This window comes from Zonotrichia albicollis, chromosome 5 (assembly GCF_047830755.1).
Source record: "Zonotrichia albicollis isolate bZonAlb1 chromosome 5, bZonAlb1.hap1, whole genome shotgun sequence".
NCBI lineage: Eukaryota > Metazoa > Chordata > Aves > Passeriformes > Passerellidae > Zonotrichia > Zonotrichia albicollis.
The window spans coordinates 56326054-56345952 of NC_133823.1; the positions used below are offsets into that span (position 1 = coordinate 56326054).

At 39.6% G+C, this 19899-nt stretch overlaps 2 protein-coding genes across 2 annotated transcripts; one reads left to right on the top strand and one right to left on the bottom strand.

The window, feature by feature from the left end:
• Positions 1–508: 508 nt before the first annotated feature.
• On the bottom strand, positions 509–9836 carry QDPR (quinoid dihydropteridine reductase). The gene is made up of 7 exons (XM_005485000.4): positions 9701–9836; positions 9492–9584; positions 7969–8065; positions 7058–7198; positions 4625–4733; positions 3163–3246; positions 509–1359 (listed from the first exon to the last, which is right to left on the bottom strand). The coding sequence occupies exons 1-7, from the start codon at positions 9782–9784 to the stop codon at positions 1251–1253; spliced, it is 717 nt and encodes a 238-aa protein (XP_005485057.1). The 5' UTR covers positions 9785–9836; the 3' UTR covers positions 509–1250.
• Positions 9837–9848: 12 nt separating this feature from the next.
• CLRN2 (clarin 2) lies at positions 9849–19049 on the top strand. Its single transcript, XM_005484999.4, has 3 exons — positions 9849–11054; positions 14803–14982; positions 15394–19049. The coding sequence occupies exons 1-3, from the start codon at positions 10802–10804 to the stop codon at positions 15657–15659; spliced, it is 699 nt and encodes a 232-aa protein (XP_005485056.2). The 5' UTR covers positions 9849–10801; the 3' UTR covers positions 15660–19049.
• The last annotated feature ends 850 nt before the right edge of the window (positions 19050–19899 follow it).

The window sequence follows — 19899 nt, forward strand, 5'->3', positions numbered from 1 at the left end:
AAAGACAGTCATAGCAAAACAGGCAATCATTCTATGCTAAAATTAACATGGGCACATGTGAGCTTTTCCAGTGGGAAGAGGAGAAAGGTTTCCTGACTCATGGTAGTAAATCCTTCCCCAACACAACCCTGAAGTTAATAAAAACAGGAAAGTTCAGAGGGAGAACATACACACAACTTTGCATGTTTAATTGCTTTCAAGATGTTCCCAAAAATCCAACAGAACTGATTTCCTGTGAGTCCATGCTCAGAACAGGTAATGCTTGCACTCTTTATCTGAACTGTACTCCCATGTAACATGGCTGGATTTAAGAAAACATTTGCCCCAGCTGAAGGCCTGTCTCTGAGCATGGCTAGTAGATCTTCGGCACACACAGAAATGTATTTTATGCACCATCAGAATTAAATAAGTAAAAAATTAAGTCCTTTACACAACTGAACTGTATGTTCAATTAAACCAATTAAAATGTTATCAAGATATTGGGATTACAGTAATGGAGACAGCCCAGTACATAAAACATATATATATTTATTTGCACAAAAAGTTCCATTTTCAAGTGCATGTATGCTTTTTCTACTACTTTATAGCACTTTGCTTTTAGAAAAAGTCAAGAACAATAATGACCAAGAAAAAGACACTATTCATTTGACAGAATGACTCTTATCCTACAACTGTAGGCCTGAGAGCAGCTTATGAACTGTAAGGCAAATTAGGAATTCCTTCTCAAGTGAGTAATCTCAGTTTCATTAACTCAAGTGGAACATTCACAAGAAAAGTGTTACATGACTAGGACATGATACATGACTGTGGTGTTCCCTATGGCTATAGCCAACACAATAGGCAGGTTATATTCTCAGACAGAAAAAGACAGAAAGCTGAAAGATCAACAGTAAGTTGCCAGAAACACTTACTGACAGAGAAAAAAAATCCAACTATTATGTATGCAATCACATGACATAGTTAAGCACAATTCCCATTTCAGGGAAAACAGGTAAATTGCCATAAAATGCTCAGAATTAGGACACCTACAGACTTTAAAGCCTGCAACCTTCATTTAGAGACAAGTTGGTATTATTTGGTAAACAAATGCTGATAGCTCACAACTGACAGCACAAACATTACTTGAAATCTGGTTCCATTAATGGAATAACTACAAACACTGGATACAGAAGACCATTGAAATTATACTGGTGGACAGATTTTCCACATCTTCTCCTTTGCTGAAGTTTCATCACTTCAAGTGACTGAAATCAAAGATGTGCTGCTGAAACTAATTCAGTCTTCCCACCTGTAGTTATCACCCGGATTAGACTGCCAGAGCTGGGTCGATCCTTTCCTGTTATCCAGTCATAAAAGGTTCTGTTTTAAAATAAATTAAAATAAAATAGGGTGAGGGACAACAAAAAAATTACAACTATTATCAGGTATTACTATTACTTATTCTTCTTTTCCTACTGCTCTCTCTAGAGATGTAAATGTGATGTGATCACTGGATTCAGACCCTCAGAACTGTACAGAGGGCCCAGAGAAATCCAAGGGACATTAGAGTACACAGGATTTCCAAAATATCTCAAAAGAAAAGGCCAGGAGCTTAAAATGTCAGTCACTAGGTTTTTTCCTATTTAAAAGAAGTTAGAAAAGGGGAAGGAGGAGTTACTTTAGTTGCCTTTATAGCATATAAATAAAAGAATTACACTTTTATGACTAGAATAGAGTTGCTAAATTCATTACTCTGCCACTGGCCATTATAACATTTTGATATTTAACTGTGAAAGAGGTCTCAGTGGGAGGGAAAAAAGCCTTAAGACATCCAAAACAGTGCTGAGTAAGATGGACACCTTCTAGGTAGCAGACCAGGAGACTCCTTATCAAAAGACAACATAATCTCCTTCCTTAAAATAGATTAGAGAGAGTGAAATGTATTTTACAGGTCCTTCAGCCTTCCCAATAATGCACACATTGCAACTATCACATTGGAACATCCCACAATTCAACAAGAGCTCCCAGGGCACAAAATCCAAGTGCCATATGGGAAAGGATTTCCTGCATTGTTCCCACGATGCAGATGTTGCTCAGTGAGATTTTCAGTTTTCCAAGCACTGGGGTTAAACTTCAGGGAATTAGAAACAAAACAAACCAATCAACTCAATTCTCCTGTAAGGATAAATTATTTAAAAGTTCAACTTAAAAAAACGAATTTGCAACACTGCAACATCTAGCTAAGCTATCCCTGGAGCACAATAAATTAGGGATCTTTTTCTGAACATTTCCAGGCTAGCTAAACTCAATTGATGGGGCCTGTTTTAAAGAGCCTCATCAGACAACAGCAGAGGCTTAAACTAAACAGATGCAACTGAAATCATCTCCATCTCTGGCATTCACCTTAAAAAACTTTACAGAAAAGGAAATCTGATGTCAGAACTAAACTACTCTCTGAACAATTAGCAATAGGTAAATTCAATTCCACTGTCAGTTCTAAAAGACTTTTAAAATGTGAGTTCACACTCAACAGAAACTCTGCTACTCCCCATCACATGGCAGAAAGCAACAGTCATGCTGCACCTTCTCTAACCCTGAGGAATGAGAACAGTAAGGCAGATAATCTCAGCCTGCCCTTACATAAACTACAGCTGAAGTTTCAGCATTTTGCAGCACAATTCAGGACAAGTTTTTGTAGATAGTAAAAAAAAAAAAATCTGTACTAAATTCTTCTGAACAAGAGCAGAAATGTTGCCAGTTGATAGAACTGAACTAATGTGCCATCAACTGGGCAGTAAAATGTGTTTAGAAGAAAAAGAATCCCACCCAAGTTGAAATGCTTATTTGCAGTTTATCTTTAAGCCAGGTGTCTCCTGCACCTGCTGTCTACAATTTAATTTGTCTACAGGCTTTAGGAAATTCTCCAGCTTCCAGCTGCTTAAGGCTATCTTCCTTGCTGGAATCACTCATGCAGAGAAGCTGAAGTTGATGGAGTCAGGCTAATTTTCTCCAGTTAGGAAGCCCGTGCAATTAAACCTGATGTGATTTAGAAAGATACCCAAGAAGATGATAGAGCAAAAAAATCCACCCAAATCCAAGACAGCTATTTAAACAGAACAGGCACTGAGATGCAGCAGCAAGAGGGACAGGGAACAACTGTTTAGTTATCCCACAGATACTCACTCTGCAATGAAATCTAAAGGTGTCCAGGAGCTGAAATCTGCATCAGGCATTGATTTCCTGTTTGCTGGTGTATCTAAGGTAACCCTGTGATTAAAGAAGATAAGCAAGCGTTTTATTTATATATCATGTTTCTGATGAGCACCACGCTTCAATTCACTTCTGTGATACGTCCTTGACTTTTACACCAGGTGATATGGATCCCTTGCATCCTCTCCGTGTGTTAACAGTCTATAGTCATTAGTTTCAGTCTATATCCAAGGCTCCAACTAAGACTCCCCCCAGCATCCTGGCTAGCTGAAGAAGTGCCCATTGGAGCCATCACTCAGCCTGCAGTTCCCCTCCCACCCCTCCTATGCAGCTGGGGAATGGCAGCAATAAGCCTGTTCACATGTACTGCCCAGCACACCTGCACTACTTCCATGCTTTTGAGAGACCAAGTGATAAATATGGAAGCTGTGAGTTTGACAATACATATTTACACTAGATACAATGATATGAAAGGGTTAACTTTCCAGAACTCCCTCACTGAAATGCTGTTGACAATCCAAGGTGTATTTATCCTCTCAAAAATTCAGTTAAGAACAGCATTTTGCATGAGAACTACACAAGAGCAGCATGCACAAAAATCCAGTGATCTTGGTGCATGCCTGGCTGTAAAGCTCTCTGGAAGGTGCTGTCAGTTATCCAAACACATTTAATGCCATTCCTGTCTGACCTGAAGAAGTGTCTTAAGAGTGTGTGTGAGGAAACCAAAAGCAGAGAATTCAGGTAGTACATCAAATCTCTGTACAGAACTCTCCAGTCTTACATTTTGGGTCTTGAACTAGGTATGGATCTGGCAAGAAACATACTTTCAATTTTTGCAACAGAACTGATAAAATTAAACATAGTGAAAACCTACTAGGCCATCCACTTTTCACTAGCTTTCCTAAGAAAAAATGAAAGCAGGTAAATACAAGCTAAATTTTTTGGTTTACAGGTCCTCAAAGTACCCTAATTTTACCGTCCAGGCATGCAGCACCTTATGAAGAAGCATCTTTAATCAAGTGAAAGCCTGTCAAGTAATCCTTTGCTTACTATTATCACAGAGCTAAATCTAAAACTCTGCTGAACAGTTTATCTCATTCTTACAGTTCATCTCATTTTTACAGTTCTGTTTATACTGAAATAAAGAAATCACATGTTAATGCATGGCTACAGTTAAACTGGTTAAAAGTAAACAAAATTTTAATCCTAACATCCATGACTGTTTTGCAAAGACAAAGAAATGAATGCAATCATTTTTAGAGTGACTTGTGTAATTCTTTGTTCATCCAGTGAAGATGCATCTTTTCCCTGTGAGTAGGTCTGAGAGGCTGTTTGTGTGCTGTGAATAGGACACTGCAAGCATATCTGTTTGGCTCTAGGTTGCAGCAGTAATTAAATGAACAACACAGGCAGAGACAGCTAAGCAACCACTTACGGTAAAATGGCAACTGCAGCAGAGCCAGATGGCAGCCCACTGTTGGGACCAGCCAGACTCTGACAAAGCTGGTGCACCGCTCCTTTGGCCATGCCATAGGCAATCATCCCTAAAAATTAAAAACAGGCAAATCAGAGCACTATTAGAACAGCCCTCAACATCAGCAGTAACATGACAGAAACTAAAGACTGATAAATATTAGGACCACTTACCACAGCCAGAAAAGAATCAGACTTTCAAAACATATTAAAGCATACATATTAAAAGAATAATTATAATATTAATAAAAAGGATTTAGTAGACATCCAGAAACTACCACAGAACTCAGTTAACTCAGCACTACAGAAAAAAACAGCCTACCAAGTCAAGCATGTCTAGTCAAAGTATCCAAATGCACCCTGAAGGATGTGACCTACAGGGTTAAGTTTACAAATTTAACAGAGTAAGATGCTCACAGACTTCAACAAGGCACTCTTCTATTAATTTTCATCATATGACTACAGTATTTGTGAATTTGGACCCAAAGAGACACTTCTCTCTCAAATCTGGAATTCACTTGTCAGCATCCCAGGTCTGACAGGCCCTGTGGAGAAAACTACAAAAAAACCCAAGGCTCATGGTAGAAAATTAATAAATAATGTGCAGGAAAAGAAAGCTTTTTCCTAAAAACTGCTGCTTTCTAGGCAAGTCAGCATTTAGCAGTGTAAGAGCAGCAAGAACCAGAGCACAAGGCACACTGCTCAGGAACAAGGTCTGGACAGTCAGAGGTCTCAGATGTCTCAAGGCATGTATCTGTCAAGAAGTCCAGACACAGACAAAGTACCCAAGAAAACAGGTCTACTACAACTGAATGTCTTCCTTCCTAGCCATCTTTACAGCTATTTAGGCCCTTTCCAATGCTCCTAAAGAAGTATTCTGAACATAGTAGAAATACTTCTACAATGTAATTAAACATATTATATAACATCCATTTTTATTAGGAAGAATCATGGACAGCACTAGCTAACTTATTTTATTGTTATGATAAAAATATTCACATGTGTATCATATTCCTCTCTCGTCTTGCCTGAATCAAACATTCCAATTCTTCTTAGAAACCTTTTCATGCCTGATACATTTCTCAAACATCACACTCACCCTGCTTCTGTCAGTGTTCATGTAATTTTCAATGTTCTTTGGTTTGCATTATGTGAGGCAAGATTTTCTCATAGGAAAAGAAAAATCTCATTAACAGCAAACAAGAAAAAGATTCTTTCTTCCAGAACAGCCAGTCATAACAAGGCTAATAAGGCATATTTGCAAAAGTTGAGTAACAACTCTTTCCCAATTCTTCCTGATGTTAATAAGTTGCATGTGTTTGCCCAAAGCACTGCTGTGACTTTTAGAAAAATCCAGACCAGCTGAAACCAGCTAGCTCAAAACAGGAAGGCTCATCACTTTGATTCCTGTGTTGTGGTCTCTACCTCCCAAGACCACCCAAACAAAAACTGTGAAAATCTGCCAGAATTCAATTTGTGTATAGTCAGTCAGCAGTTCACTGTAAATTATTCATCTGCTTATTCTCAAAAATAAACCTTTTATCTTTGACTATAATGGATGCCACTATAAAAACAAAAGATTAATCATTAACTAGAAAATATATAGAATATTTTTGCCTGAACAGTTTTAGACAAAGCTTTCAGGAATTAATTGTATATGTTTTAATATCTTAGTATCTGTGTCTTAAAAATATGGTTAAAATGACACTAATAAAAGCTTGGGAAATAGGAGTATTTGACTCAAACTTTCCTTTTGCTGCCTGTGGGCTTGTGTGTCAGTGCCTATTTTTTTTTTTCAATTTTGAATTTCTCCCAGATTTCTTCCTCCATGCAGATCAACATGGTTGAGGGGTAAGATTAAAAATGCAATAAAGTTCCTATTAAATAGCTAGCTGAGGACAAAGCCAACAGTCAACAAGCTTATCTATGTTTGAAGCAAAGATAGATTGGAATCAGAACATGAACAGGACAAGCATGGTTATCAGAATCAGCTGAGTCATCACCAACAGAAAGATTGGTCAATTAAGGACTCTGTCTTTCAGAACACAAATAGGAAATTTAACTTTGTCTAAGCACTGTACTTCTACTGCTGTGTGCTTCTAGTCTTCAGTCTTCCAAACATTTTCCTGTATCATATACTAGCCAACTATATTTCACCAATGCATGTCAAATACTATTTAAATACTGATTCTACATGCTTGCACTACAGCTTCGAGATTCAATATTGCTACCTGTAAAATTACATTTTCTTTACACATTTCAGCAGCAGGATCCCATCTGTGCTAGATGACAAGAAACTGGAGTGTGAAGCTATTGCCTCACAAACAAGAATGCTCAGACAAACAACTGTCTCTGCCTGCTGGTGTCCCTGCAGCTGTCGTGCACAGCATTTTACCTGGGGTTCCAGACAAAGCAGCTTGAGCTCCTGTCAGAGTCAAGAGGCCACCTTCTTTCAGATGTTTTGTGGCAAGGTGGCTGGAAATAGTCGATGTCCAAACACTCTGCTTCCACATCAGATCACAGTTTTTGTATAAAGCTGATTAGGAAGAGAATTAGTGAAATTAGCCAAAGGAAGACCATGAACTCTGATTTCCTCACTGTTACACAGAGTGCAACAGCACTATGAAAACCTGCTTTCTGTAATTTTCTACCTCCACATTGTAAAATACTCATTTATGTCTTTTGTATCTCTTTTTTCTTTGAGCCTGTAACAGCCAAACCAGAAGGGGGAAGAAAGCAACACATTTGACCAGATTTATTCCAGACAGAAAACAAGGCTATTTTTATTCTTGTATCTCTACAGCAGTGGGCAAAGTACAAATTTCATTATGAATGTTACATGTTTAAAAGCCTTTTTTCAGTCTGAAGTGTTTTTTTCTGTGGCATGATTAGGCAGTGCCTTCCAATATCATATTGCACAGTAACAGCTCAGAGAGCTGCAGAAGCAACTGAGGTTTTATGCATAAAGCAATGACTTAGGAAACAACATCAATGTGTCTTTCGTACCTTCCCTGACACAGGTAATCTCACCAAAAATCAGCTCATAGATAACAATGCTGAGCTCCTTCAGAAAGCACATCAAAACTTTCTGATAAAAATTAGTGCAACAAACATTACTGAAGAAACGAAGTGCTGTACAAACTTAACAGAAAGCAAAAATTCCGAGAAGCACTAAGAAGCACTGTGACTAAGCTATTTTGTACTTCTACATTTTTGTCCTCTTATGGACTCAGGAAGAAAGATTTTTAAGGACTTCTCTCAGACATCATACATATTTTCACCAGTATGTCTATACCAAAGGCTTACACTTGGCTTTGGCACTGCCTCCAGCCCATCCTCCTGCCACACACAGGATTGCATCCACCTTCTCTTCACCAAGAAGTTTCCCAACTTCTGCTGTCACCTTCAACACAGAACAAGAACATACTGAAAACACTGGACTGATAAGGTAAAGAGGTAAACACCATGAATGCCATAAAGCTACTTTTTCCTACTTATGTACCTGAGTAACACAGGGCACAGCAATTTAAACAGCTATAGAAAATTCATATTTGTGATTCATGAACTCAAAACAACTGTGTTTAAAAATAACTATAGATGAAAGTCAGACAAATGAAAGCCATAGAGTGTGTGATGTCACTGGAAATAAGTGATCATCAGGGCTGAAACACCTGACCCTTACCTCTACTGCTAACAAAAATTATTACTGACTTGCTTTTGACAGGTTCTTTTCAGAGCATGGTGTCGTTTAAGATAGGAAATGAAACTCCAGGACTACTACTGTCACTTTTGGTGACAGCGCAAGAAAAACAACTAAAGATTAGCCCTCCTTATTGCTTCTGTCAAGATCACAACCACCAGTTTGAGTCTGATCACAAAATTTGAGCTTGTATACTTTAAGATATCTATAATTTCTTCTCTTTCAAATATAAGACCTCACAATTGGTAATGACTTTGTTGGCTATGAATTTTCTCTGTCAAAGCAAATAGCAAACTTTCCTCTCAAGAAGTGAAGAAAAACCAATAGCTTCTGCAAAACCATACTGAAAACTGTATTGTAAACATTCTATGTTAGTCTTCCAATGCTTTAAGAGTTGTGTATATATAAAAACCCATATTGGCTAGATATTCAGTATATCAGTAACAGAAATTGGCTTGAAATTTAAAATGTAAAAAATGAATGCTATCTGTAGAGAATAAAGCAAAGTACTTTTTTCGGCTGGCTTAGATTCTCCCACATTCCCATCTGTGGAAATCCCCCAGGGCATTCCCCTAGGCATCCCTTGGGGCTTAGGTTCATATGCTTTCAGTATGCCATCTCCTTACACACAACACATCTTTAAGTTAAGGTATTTTAAATAAGCGTTGCGTTTTAAGGTGTCCTTACCCATCTTCATTACAACTCACCTGGTTCAGTCTGTGATTTTTAAAAGTCAAGATAAAAACAAAGCAAAACTGCCTTATGGGCTGAGCCTTTACTATCCCGGATCAAGCTCTTTCTGCGTATTCAATTAAAAGGAATTACAAAAAACTAAAAAGAAGGGACGAACAGAAGCTGAAGGACCTTGAGATTCGCGGTACGGCTGCTGCTCCCTGCGTGGAGCCGGACCCATCCCTGCAGCCGCCTTGATACCGCGGGCGGCAGCGAAAGAGATGCACAAACCTGCGGGGAGGCTGCGTGCATCTCCCGGCCGAAGGGATGCGCACCCCCGGGGGAGGCTGCGTGCATCTCCCGGCCGAAGGGATGCGCACCCCCGGGTAAGATTGGCCGCTGCACCGCTCCACCGCCTGACCCGGCACTGGCCGCCCCGCGCCCGCCGCCGACCCACCTGCTCGGCCTGCTCGGGAAAGGAGTCGGTCGCTTTCACCACCACGTTGGCGCTGGCGTCCGCGTTCTCCGCCAGGTCGATGCTGGCCACCCACTGCCACGGCGAGAGGAACGGCGCGTTAGCGGCCCGCGCCCCCGAGCGCCCAGCACTGCCCGGCAGGGCACGGCTGCTCCCCCGCGGGGCTCGCCGCCTCCCGGCCCGGCGCTTACCCAGTTCTTGGACTTGAAGTACCGCACGCACTGGGAGCCCAGCGCCCCTCTGCCGCCGTACACCAGCACCCTGCGTGCCGCCATGCCCGCTGCTCCGGCGCTGCTCTCTCGGCGCGGACTGGGCCGCCTCACGGGGCGGGCGAGGGGCGGCAGCGCCCGGCCGTGGGCGGGGCGAGGGGCGGGGCGAGGGGCGGGGCGGGGCGGGGCTGCCTGCCCGGGCCGTGCGGAGCGGGGGGAGCGAGGGAGGAGAAATCCCAATGCCTCGGCCCAGCCACGGCAGGGGCCTTGTCACTAGTCCCCAGGACTCCTGCTGCTGTTAGTTGGTTAATTAATTAATTAATTAGTGGCTCTGAAGGTCCTGCCAGGGCTCGGGTAGCAGTAACCGTAGAAGTGCGGACAATTGCGGCCGGTTTTCTTTAGCGCTCATGGATCGCAGCTGTCGCTTGAGTTACCCCCCATGAGTGCCCCGATCTCCGGCCCGGCTGGCCAGGCCGCCCCCGCTGCCAGGGGCTTCCTGCGCCCCGCTGTAATTCAGGAGATTCCAGACCCGTCCTTTCTGTCCTATTGATAACTCTACCCGCAGTGACATTTACAGGCTGGGTGGGAGCAGGCGCCGGGAAGCTCAGCACGGCTCAGGCGACAGCAGAATCCTTCAGACAAATTATGCTGTTTTGATCCTTTGTCCCTTGCACACAGATGTTTACCCACTTTTTAAAATAATCCAATAAACTGGATTCTTCTCCAAATTTTCTTCACATGAGGTTGCAGTAAGAAACTTGATGTCATTTGATCAGGACAATTAAACCCCTGAGGAAATATTAGACTGGCCATAGAGATAGGATTACTTGCTACAAAGAAGCATCACCGCACTACAATGTAATGAAGCCCTTACTTGCAACCATTTCAGGATGTTGTTGCAGCAAAATGTATTTTTTTGCCTTGATTTTTAACCATATGGGTTAATTGCTGGACCTCAAATACGAAGAGAAGTATCTTGAAATGCCTGGTATTCAGTTGTGGATTTTGGAGCACGATGAAAAATGGGAGATACGTCTGACTGCTGCAGAGAGAGCTTGGAGATGATCCCTTGAAGGCACTAGGATGCCTGGCTGCTTTAAAAAGACATTATTTGCCTTGGCTGCTCTAATAAGTTTTGTGTCTTTTATCTTGATTGTTGTTGCAATGGGGATCCCAAAGTGGATGACTGGAAAGATCCTTTGCAAAACAGGGGCTGATTTGGTCAATGCCACAGATCCAGAGCTGGTCAAGTTCATTGGAGAAATTTACTACGGACTCTTTCGGGGCGGCAAAATACGCCAATGTGGCTTGGGCGGGCGGCGTTCCAAATTCACAAGTAAGTACAATTTTGGTTGAATATTCAGTCTAATATCTAGTTCAAATTTAACTTTCTATAATTTTTGTTTACAGAACTTGTAGAATGCAAATTTGTATTGTTAAATAAATATGTAGTCTTTATGGTTTGACGTTTGGAGTGTGAATATAAAATTTCTATAATTTCATTAATACTTTCTGCTATAGTTATATTCTGTAATCCTGGAATCAAGCTGGGGACAAAAAATCCCTAGGGCTAGATGGGGAGTTTCTTTTTAGCCCTGTGAAGGGGGTGAAAGTCCTTTGGAGATGACCCTGTAAATCATACTTTCCCTTGACTGACTTTTTCCTATGTCACGTTTTGCTCTGCCAACCCTCTGCCTCTGTTCTTGCCTTCTCTCTTGAAGTCTTCTGAGGATTTTTCCCTTTAAGAAGCAGAGATTTATTTAGCTGGACACATTTCTGTACTTCTCTGGCTGTCCTAATGCAAATGTCTACCATAGCACATATCGTTAACTTTACTAACATGTTGAAGAAATTCTTGCCTTCTTTTCTATTAACTTGGGAGACAAAAAAATTGCTGAACTTTTAACAAATATAGAAACTTTTCTAAACTTATTGCTTTTAACATAAAAGATTTTCATTGAAGTCTTGAAAGCACTGAGCTGTACTCTGGATGATTTCCAAATTTCACTCTTCCTGTTCTGTAGTGAAAATGGCAATTTGCATTGAAGATTTTTATTTCAGTGTACACATTTACTGAAACGTAAACCAATACAAGTTGAAGCTGTTGCAGTCTCACCATCTCCCTGGCCCACAGCAATGCTGTCCTGTCCCATCCTTTGCAATGGCTCTGGTAGCTGAGGTGAGGTATTTCAGAAGTTAAACTGGTCAAAACTTTAGCCTACAAAAATAAATACTTGTTTTCCAATAGGATCGTGTCTGACTATACATCTATACAAGACTTCTATAAAAATTGAAGGCAGGTGTGACTGTAGGACTTCAGAAGGAATGTAGAAAAGCACCAGAGCAATCTCAACTTAGATCTGCATGACCAGTTGTTAAACTGGATGAATTTGGACTGGTAACCAAATTATTGCTCAAGCTCTGCCTGCAACCGCAACTTCATGACATGGACACAGCAGTCATGCTCATCCAGCCCCAGTTCTTTCAGGCCATCCTCATAGGCAGAATGAGAAAAACTCTGTACAACTTTTTGGACTATTTAATGAACTTTCTGATTTTTTACTGTGCAACCTGAGAGGAAGGCATAATGTTCCACAGTCACTCTGGAGTACATCAATATGCAATTGGAGGACGTGAGCCGGCACTCCTTAGTCAAACAGAGCTCTCACTGAAGCTAGTAATAATTCTCTGGTAGAACTGTAAAACATTAAGTGCAGTAGGCACAAATATGCATTTTGGTCAACAAGTGTTCCAGAGATTTTCCCTTTTAAATATTTTAATAACTCTACTGAATTTGATATTTTCACAATACTGGTTTCAAACAGCAATACACGAAGCTGATACTTTAGCACAATGGTAAGCAGGAATGGGGGTTCTGGGTTTGACTTGACTTTTTTTTGGTTTGAATGTCCCCCTTCATCTCCAAGTATTCTGCATTTACTGGGGTGCAAGAACTTTGAGACTTTTCATGAGGAATGTGATAATATAAATGGACTTCACTGGCACCATAGCTGAAGACAAAGCTAACATATCATACGGTGCAGTATTGCAGTACTTCTGACACTTCAGAATTTCAAATTGCAATAATTTGCTGTTATTGGTACATACCCTTTCACTTTGTTAACATCCACTAGAGTAGACTTATGGCTGGAACACTCTCTTTTAGCTGGGACAGTGACTCTGTTGCCATAACAGGTGTCTACTGCTCTTTTGTACTCCTCAAGATGTATCATCTGGCCTCTAGCTGCAGCTTCTGGAAGTGTCCCATCCTAAGCGCAGCATGTATGTTAGACCTCAGGCTTGTTATGATGGTCCTAAGGCACCTGAGCTGGCATGAGATGCTTCTGTTTTGACAATTGAGTCAAGCCCTGGAACAAGGGGGGAAGCCACGTGTTTTGCCTGTGCATAGCAAACACTGCTGGATTGTGTCTGGAGTCTCCATGGCAATATCCTTTTCATGGTTTCTTATTTCTGTGTACTAAGCCAGACTCCCTGGGCAGGTCATCAGGACTTGGCTGCAAGACTCAGAAAAGAGACCAAATAATCCTTACAACTACCCTAAAATCTCTGATTGTTTGTAAGGAGGCTTAATTCCATGTGCTTTGTTGTTACACTGCCAGTTATTTTCCAGTCAGAAAGCAACCTTGTTTTTAGATTCCCATTTCTCAGATGTACTTCTGATCTTCATTACTCCCCTCATTTCTTGTTGTCAGAGTCTTCTGCAGCTCTTCTGTGCACCAAGCCCAACTACAACCCCAGAATGAGCTACTGAAAGGGCAGATCTGTTGAATCACATCATTTTTGTGTGGGATTTGTACAGTACGATTTTTTTCTACAGGACCTACTATAATTCTGTCCTGTCATGATCAAATTATATGCCTGAAGTTCATAGTGACACCGACAAACTGTTGCTGCCTACTTTTTAGGTGGTTTGTTTGAACTTTGTGGGTTTTTTGTCAGTTATACAGCCCAGGTAGTAATTTATTTATTTGTTTATAACAGTATACCTTCTTTGTAGTAACTTTTTAGTAATTGGGCAATGAGTTTTTCAGAACATGTATGAGTGTGTAGTGCTATGCTAGCTGGAGGTCTCCTCTTGATCACCTTGTATTTTAGAGTTCCTCTCAGTCAGCTTCTCTCTTTCCTGTCAGTCAACATCACCTACAATTCCCTACTCACATTTCTTCTGATTCTGTTACTAGAGGGGTGCAGGATAAACTAAACACTCAGGTGTACATTTCCTGCTGCTCCTGCCAATCTGGCCCTCCAACAAAGGAACTGCGTCTGTGAAGACAGAACCAAGAAAATTACTGTTCTCAAGAGACAAGTGAGTGTCAGGCTGCTGAGGGAGAGCTTGTGCCTATAGCAAACCATGCGAGTGCTTCAGCTAAAGCCCACCTTGCAATACTTTACAAGCTTCCTACATTTGTGGCTAAAACACTGCCAGATGCCCAGAAAAGCATAAAGGGGCCATAAACACTAGATGAGAAACCAAGAAAGGAATCTTAAAGGGCAAACCTGTGGGATTAGGATGTATGAAATTAGGACAGATCTCACTGGAGCCAACAGTAAAGAGAGGATTAGGAAAAAAAGAAGAAAAACATGAGAAAATAAACACAGAAAAAAGTGATACTATTTTAGGCAGCAAAGGAACAAGGAAACTGAGACTATCAGACTTCAAATGGATGAGATAAAAAGCATGAGACAGGAATGAGAAGCTCAAAACCAGGAGTCTGGTACTGAGAACAGAGGTGAAAAAGAGACAGGAAAGTCTCTTTTGCAGCAGACAATACAGCACCAGAGATAAAGACATTAACATGCTAGATAAATAAAGAGGACTTCAGCCTGAATCCTTATTCACAGATCCTGTTTAGAGGATTATTCCTGTAGCAGAAAATCCCTGGTTTGATGCACTGAAAAATAAAGCATCAGGAACTGAGATGTGTGCAGCTAGCTGAATTTCACATCTCCATAAAAAAACAGTCCTTAAATATAAGCTGAATTTGAAGTACCAGCACAGTGCGATGTTTACCATCATCAAGAAATCCAATACACTGAATAGACAATTTATTTTTTCTTGACAGTTTTCCCACACATGGTGAAAAAGTTGAATACAGGCCTGCATGTGATGATCATAATGTTCCTCTGTGTGGCCATTTTCTTTTCTCTGGTCAGTTTTGGATTCTGCATTCTTAACGCAATAAAAGTTCCTTACCGGGCTATTAACGGTCCAGCAGGAGCATGCCTTTGGAACTTCCTTGCAGGTAAAGTAATTTTCCAGTGTTTTTCTCTAGTCACATTTATAGAAAATAATACAAGTTCCTTCTTTTGCCTTACTGAATACCTCCTTGATTTAAATATTGTGAATACAATGAAGTTGGTGGTGAATTCACACCTATCAAAACAGAACTTCCAGGTGGTATCTTGGCTTACTGTGTCTAGTTAACATTTAACAGGAGCTGTGAATGCCAGCCTTGAGGCTTTATGTTATGGATAAAAGTATGTTTGCCCACACAATACAGCCTAAGCATTTTAAAGGTGTTTAAGCCATGCTTTGTCTATCCCTACTCTGTATAGTGCTCAGTGATGTATTCAGTAAGTCTTTTGAAGCACGACCAAAATATCTGTCCTCTTCTGATTTGATAATGGTGAGTACTCATTTCATTTCATTGCAGGTGCATTTGTGGTACTTGGAGTTACCAGCTTCATGGCTGCTGTGAAACTTCATCACCTCACAGAAAGAATTGCCAATTTTCGGGAAAACGTCTTTCGGTTTGTTATCTTAGAAGAACGCTTTGAAGACTGTTTTTGGATTTGTGTGGCAAGTGCCACAGCACATGCAGTGAATTTACTGCTAATAGCCATTAGTGAGATTCATTTCCCTAAAATTAAGACTAAAACAGAAGAAGTCAATGTTACAGCAGAGGATATCATGTACTAACAAATCTACATAAAACTATTTTGCTCACGTGAACTGTTGTGACAGGAACAGCTTCTTGGCTCTTCATCCTTTGTTTTGGATAGATGATTTGTGTACAAACCTGAGTAAACATGTCAGTCTACAATACCAGCAACTAACATGTCTGTGAAAAAAAATTAAAAAACCAAATGCTATAAATATCATTATTCTCAAAACAAACTGATATCTGCAGTGAGTATATACTGTTTCCATTTTAAGAAAATTTGCTCTTTGTGGTATTTTAGAAAGCTAAGGTAAAATATTCATCAAACCAAATGTCTTCTTTATTTAGAAAGACAACATGTTTTTCACAAATCTTTGAAGCTATAAGGTTATTTCAAAAGAGAAAGAATGTATATTTGGCATTTACTTTCACAGAATTATCTAGAGCATATTAAGAAGGACATATATCTTTCATGACGTTATACAGCATGGAAAAAGAGAACTTCATCAACTGTGAGGCTAAAGTTAAGGGGTAGCAAAGGCTAAATGTGTGTGTGTGAAATGTTTTTTAAAACAGAAATTATCCAATACCACAAGGCAAAAAGTGAAAAATTTAAAGTATATGGGATTCTATTAGTCTGTGAAGCAAAAATTATTAGCTGCTAGATGAACATTTTATTGCAGCTTCTGGAAGTAAACAGATTAAGGGTAAGAGTGCTTTTAGATAACCTGGAAAATATTAATCTGACAGATTAATTTTCTTCATAACTGTGTCAATTGTTAAGTCTATCTGAAATCAAGTAAAAGTGATGTATGATGAAACAGTATTGAAATGAATAGGATGGAAAAGTTACTTTCTTAGGAAGGGCCATAATTTTGACAAAGTTTCGACCAGTTCATGCATCCTGAGGAGTGAGTATTTTTGAGAAAAGGATATGGAAAATACCATTAAGAATGGATACAGTGGCCTCTACCATCTCTGGGTTTGGCTCTACAAAGTTAGTAGGATTATGAGTGAAGCAGAAATTTGTGAGGGTGCCTCTGCAATAGGCCCTACTAAGTTATCTTCTTCAAGACACCATGAGCCACTTTTGTTTTGCAGGAGCACTAAAGTTATTCTGAAAATTTTAAAAGATAGATGGAAAATGATGATGAGTCTATAGAACTGTTACAATTTTAGTATAAAGGAGACTTAATAAAGCAGAAAAAGTTCCTATTTCATACCACCCTCTTGCTTCATTGTTCTTCTAAATTTACTGGTGCTTTGACTCAGACTGTGCCCTGGGCCACAACTCCAGGAAGATGGTGCAATAGCCTGCACATGGAGAGGCAGCAAACAAACCCAGGCTACAAAGGTGTCTTAGATGGTAGCAACGCTATGGTCCTGAAAACTGTCCACAGGGGCCTCTGTGGTACCACCACCTTCCCCTCCCAGAAAATTCTGAATGGCTTTGAGATAGAAAAACTTGAAATGCAGCATAATTACACAAGTAGAAAATGTAATACTTGTCATTTGTAATTGTTCTATGAACATGTATAATTTAGACAGAGTTACTGTCTAAATTCTAAAGAATTATATTGTAGCATGTAACTTAGCTTTTACTAAATATAATTCTCTTCTGGAGGTGAGAAGGAAGCAGATTCTTAAATTCTCCATATTGAGTGATTGCTGTGAAAATGCTTTTCAGTAGCATTAATACTGTGTTGCAATACATTTTCATACTGATAATTAACTGCTTGATGGCCCACAAATTTTGAACACCTCCAAAAATATTACTGAATAAGAATCATGGGACCATTTAGGTAAGGACCAGATTAAAGATTTATTGGAGTGGATTCCTAGGAAGGTCACAGTAGCTCTGAAAGACCCTGTAGAATGCACTGTATACATGAAGTTAAAGGGGATGACTGGGCTGATTAGTGTTGTAATTTCTTGTTTTGAATCAATTCAAGAATGGAACATACTCTGCAGTAAAGGTCCAAAAGAAGATTTCTCTCACAGCAGACCTATGAACCATCATTGTGGGATACTGTAGCTGCACAAGTTGAATGACCAAATAACATTTTCACCAATGACTGTCCTGTGACCTGTGAGAAAATAGAATTTTCAATTCAGAGTGAACAGAAGTATCCTCATGCATGAACTAAACTTAATGAAATAGATGTGAGGCTTAATTAAACTTTCAGCTGCACAGGTTGTCTGAGTTTAGGCACTGCTAAGATACACTGATAAGTCAATGCATGGAATATTTGCCCTGGGATATGTTGTCTGGAGAAAAAAAGGCTAAATGCAGGTATACATATTTGAAATGTACAATTATAAAGCCCTTGGAGTTCACAATAAGTAAGTTTATCACTTAGACCTTTTCAGCTTTCCCTTGTACCTCATAAAATAATTTCAAAAATGTGCAACTTGATATATGTGGTCTACTTTATTTACACATTTTTATTATGCTTCACATAGTGTATCTGATCATATGCATGCTCAACATGTAGAAATGAGCACTTCTCTGGGGGCATTTCTTACCTTGGAAGATTTGAAATCCCAGATGAGAATATTTATGAATAATATCTACCCAGAACTTTGAAGATATTATGGGTCCAATCCTGTCTTTCCATAAAATTCAAGACAACTTCATATATCCCAGAAATACCCACTTAATTTGTATGTACAGAATAATATCTAGAAACTACATGAATGTGGAGAAGCTATGGAGTTCAAAGAACCAAAAACCAATTCATTGTCCAAGAGCTTTGCCAAAATAAATGAAGCTGAAAATGAATTACCACTCTGATTATTTAAATAATATTGTGCTTTAATGTTAAAAATATGTATTTTTACAAGATAAATCAAATTGGATGCAATTTTCTTCAGTCATTGTTTCTGAGTGCTGCTGTCCTTAATAAAACATGTTATTTGTCTCTGTACCACTTCATGGAAAAAGCTGTGAGGTGGGAAGTGCAATGGACTCCTAGAGAAGAGGCTCAGCTCCTTCTACATCATGTTCTGCTCATCTAACAGTGTAACTCCACTTAAGGATGTATGGAAAAGCAAACATTGTTATACATATTGTCAGAAGGTGTCTTATTCTTACATATTTAAATGAAATACTTAAAATCTATGCTTTACACTTCAGGGGCAGGGAAAGAAACAAAAAAATGTCTCAATCACCTGAAATTAAAATCCAGCACATGTTCAATTCTCTTCAGACTAACAATACAATAATTGTCAGCAAACTCCAACCAGTTCTTTTCCATGCAGTGCTTTTGCTCACCATAAATCTACTTCTGATATTACAGCAATGACCCTGTATTCTGCTCTGAACTTTCCTGACAGAATGTAACCACAGTTATTCTCATTGTTTTGTGTTTTTTTCATTTGCCACATTTATATTTTTCTGTAATTTCAGCCTGAAATTGTTACAGTAACGTGCGTTTGCAATAAAGTTTTATTTTTCCTAAATAATTCACATTTTAATCTCCAATATGCAAATTAAGTACACGGACTAGGGCTGCCTAAATCTGTGATAAACCCCCGAGAGAAGTACGACCACCTATCTAGAACATGCCACGAGAGGGCAAAAATCCACTGTGAAGCTGAGCCACTCCCTCGCACAAATGATGCCTGTGAAAAACGCCTATCACTTGTTTTTAAAAGTTTAATAGTAATAAAATGGTTATAAAAACAGTAATGCAATTAGAGTAATAATAATTTGGACAATTTGCATTAGGACAATATGAGACAATAGCGACAAAGAGTTACGGACGTCCGGGTACCTTTTCTGGACAGCACTGGCACGAAAAGGACCCCCATTAACAAAGGATTAACCCTTAAAAGCAATAGCCTGTTCCATATTCATACACTTCATACATGATGCATAAATTCCCTTCAAATACAGGATTCTGTCTGGTCATCGTCAACTTCTTCCTCTGAATCCTAACAACGCCTTCGATGCGGGAAGAAGTTCGTTTCTTCTGATAAGAGGGCAATAAATTCTTTTTCTCTGAAAGATGTAGGTGTCCTGTGGCTGCTATCTCGCTGTGAGTCCTTTCTTTTAAAAAAGTATCCTACATAGCATAGTTTCTATTTTAACATTTTTTGTAACCTAAAACTGTATTTAACACACTACTTAAGATAATTAACACAGCATTACTTTCTAACACAACACATATAATATTCATTTTAATATTTGCGAAAAGCCAATCATAAAATACATGCATTTTTCACAGTGCCGGACTGTGAAGAAACCCTAGCCCCCGTCCCGCGGGATGCCCGCTC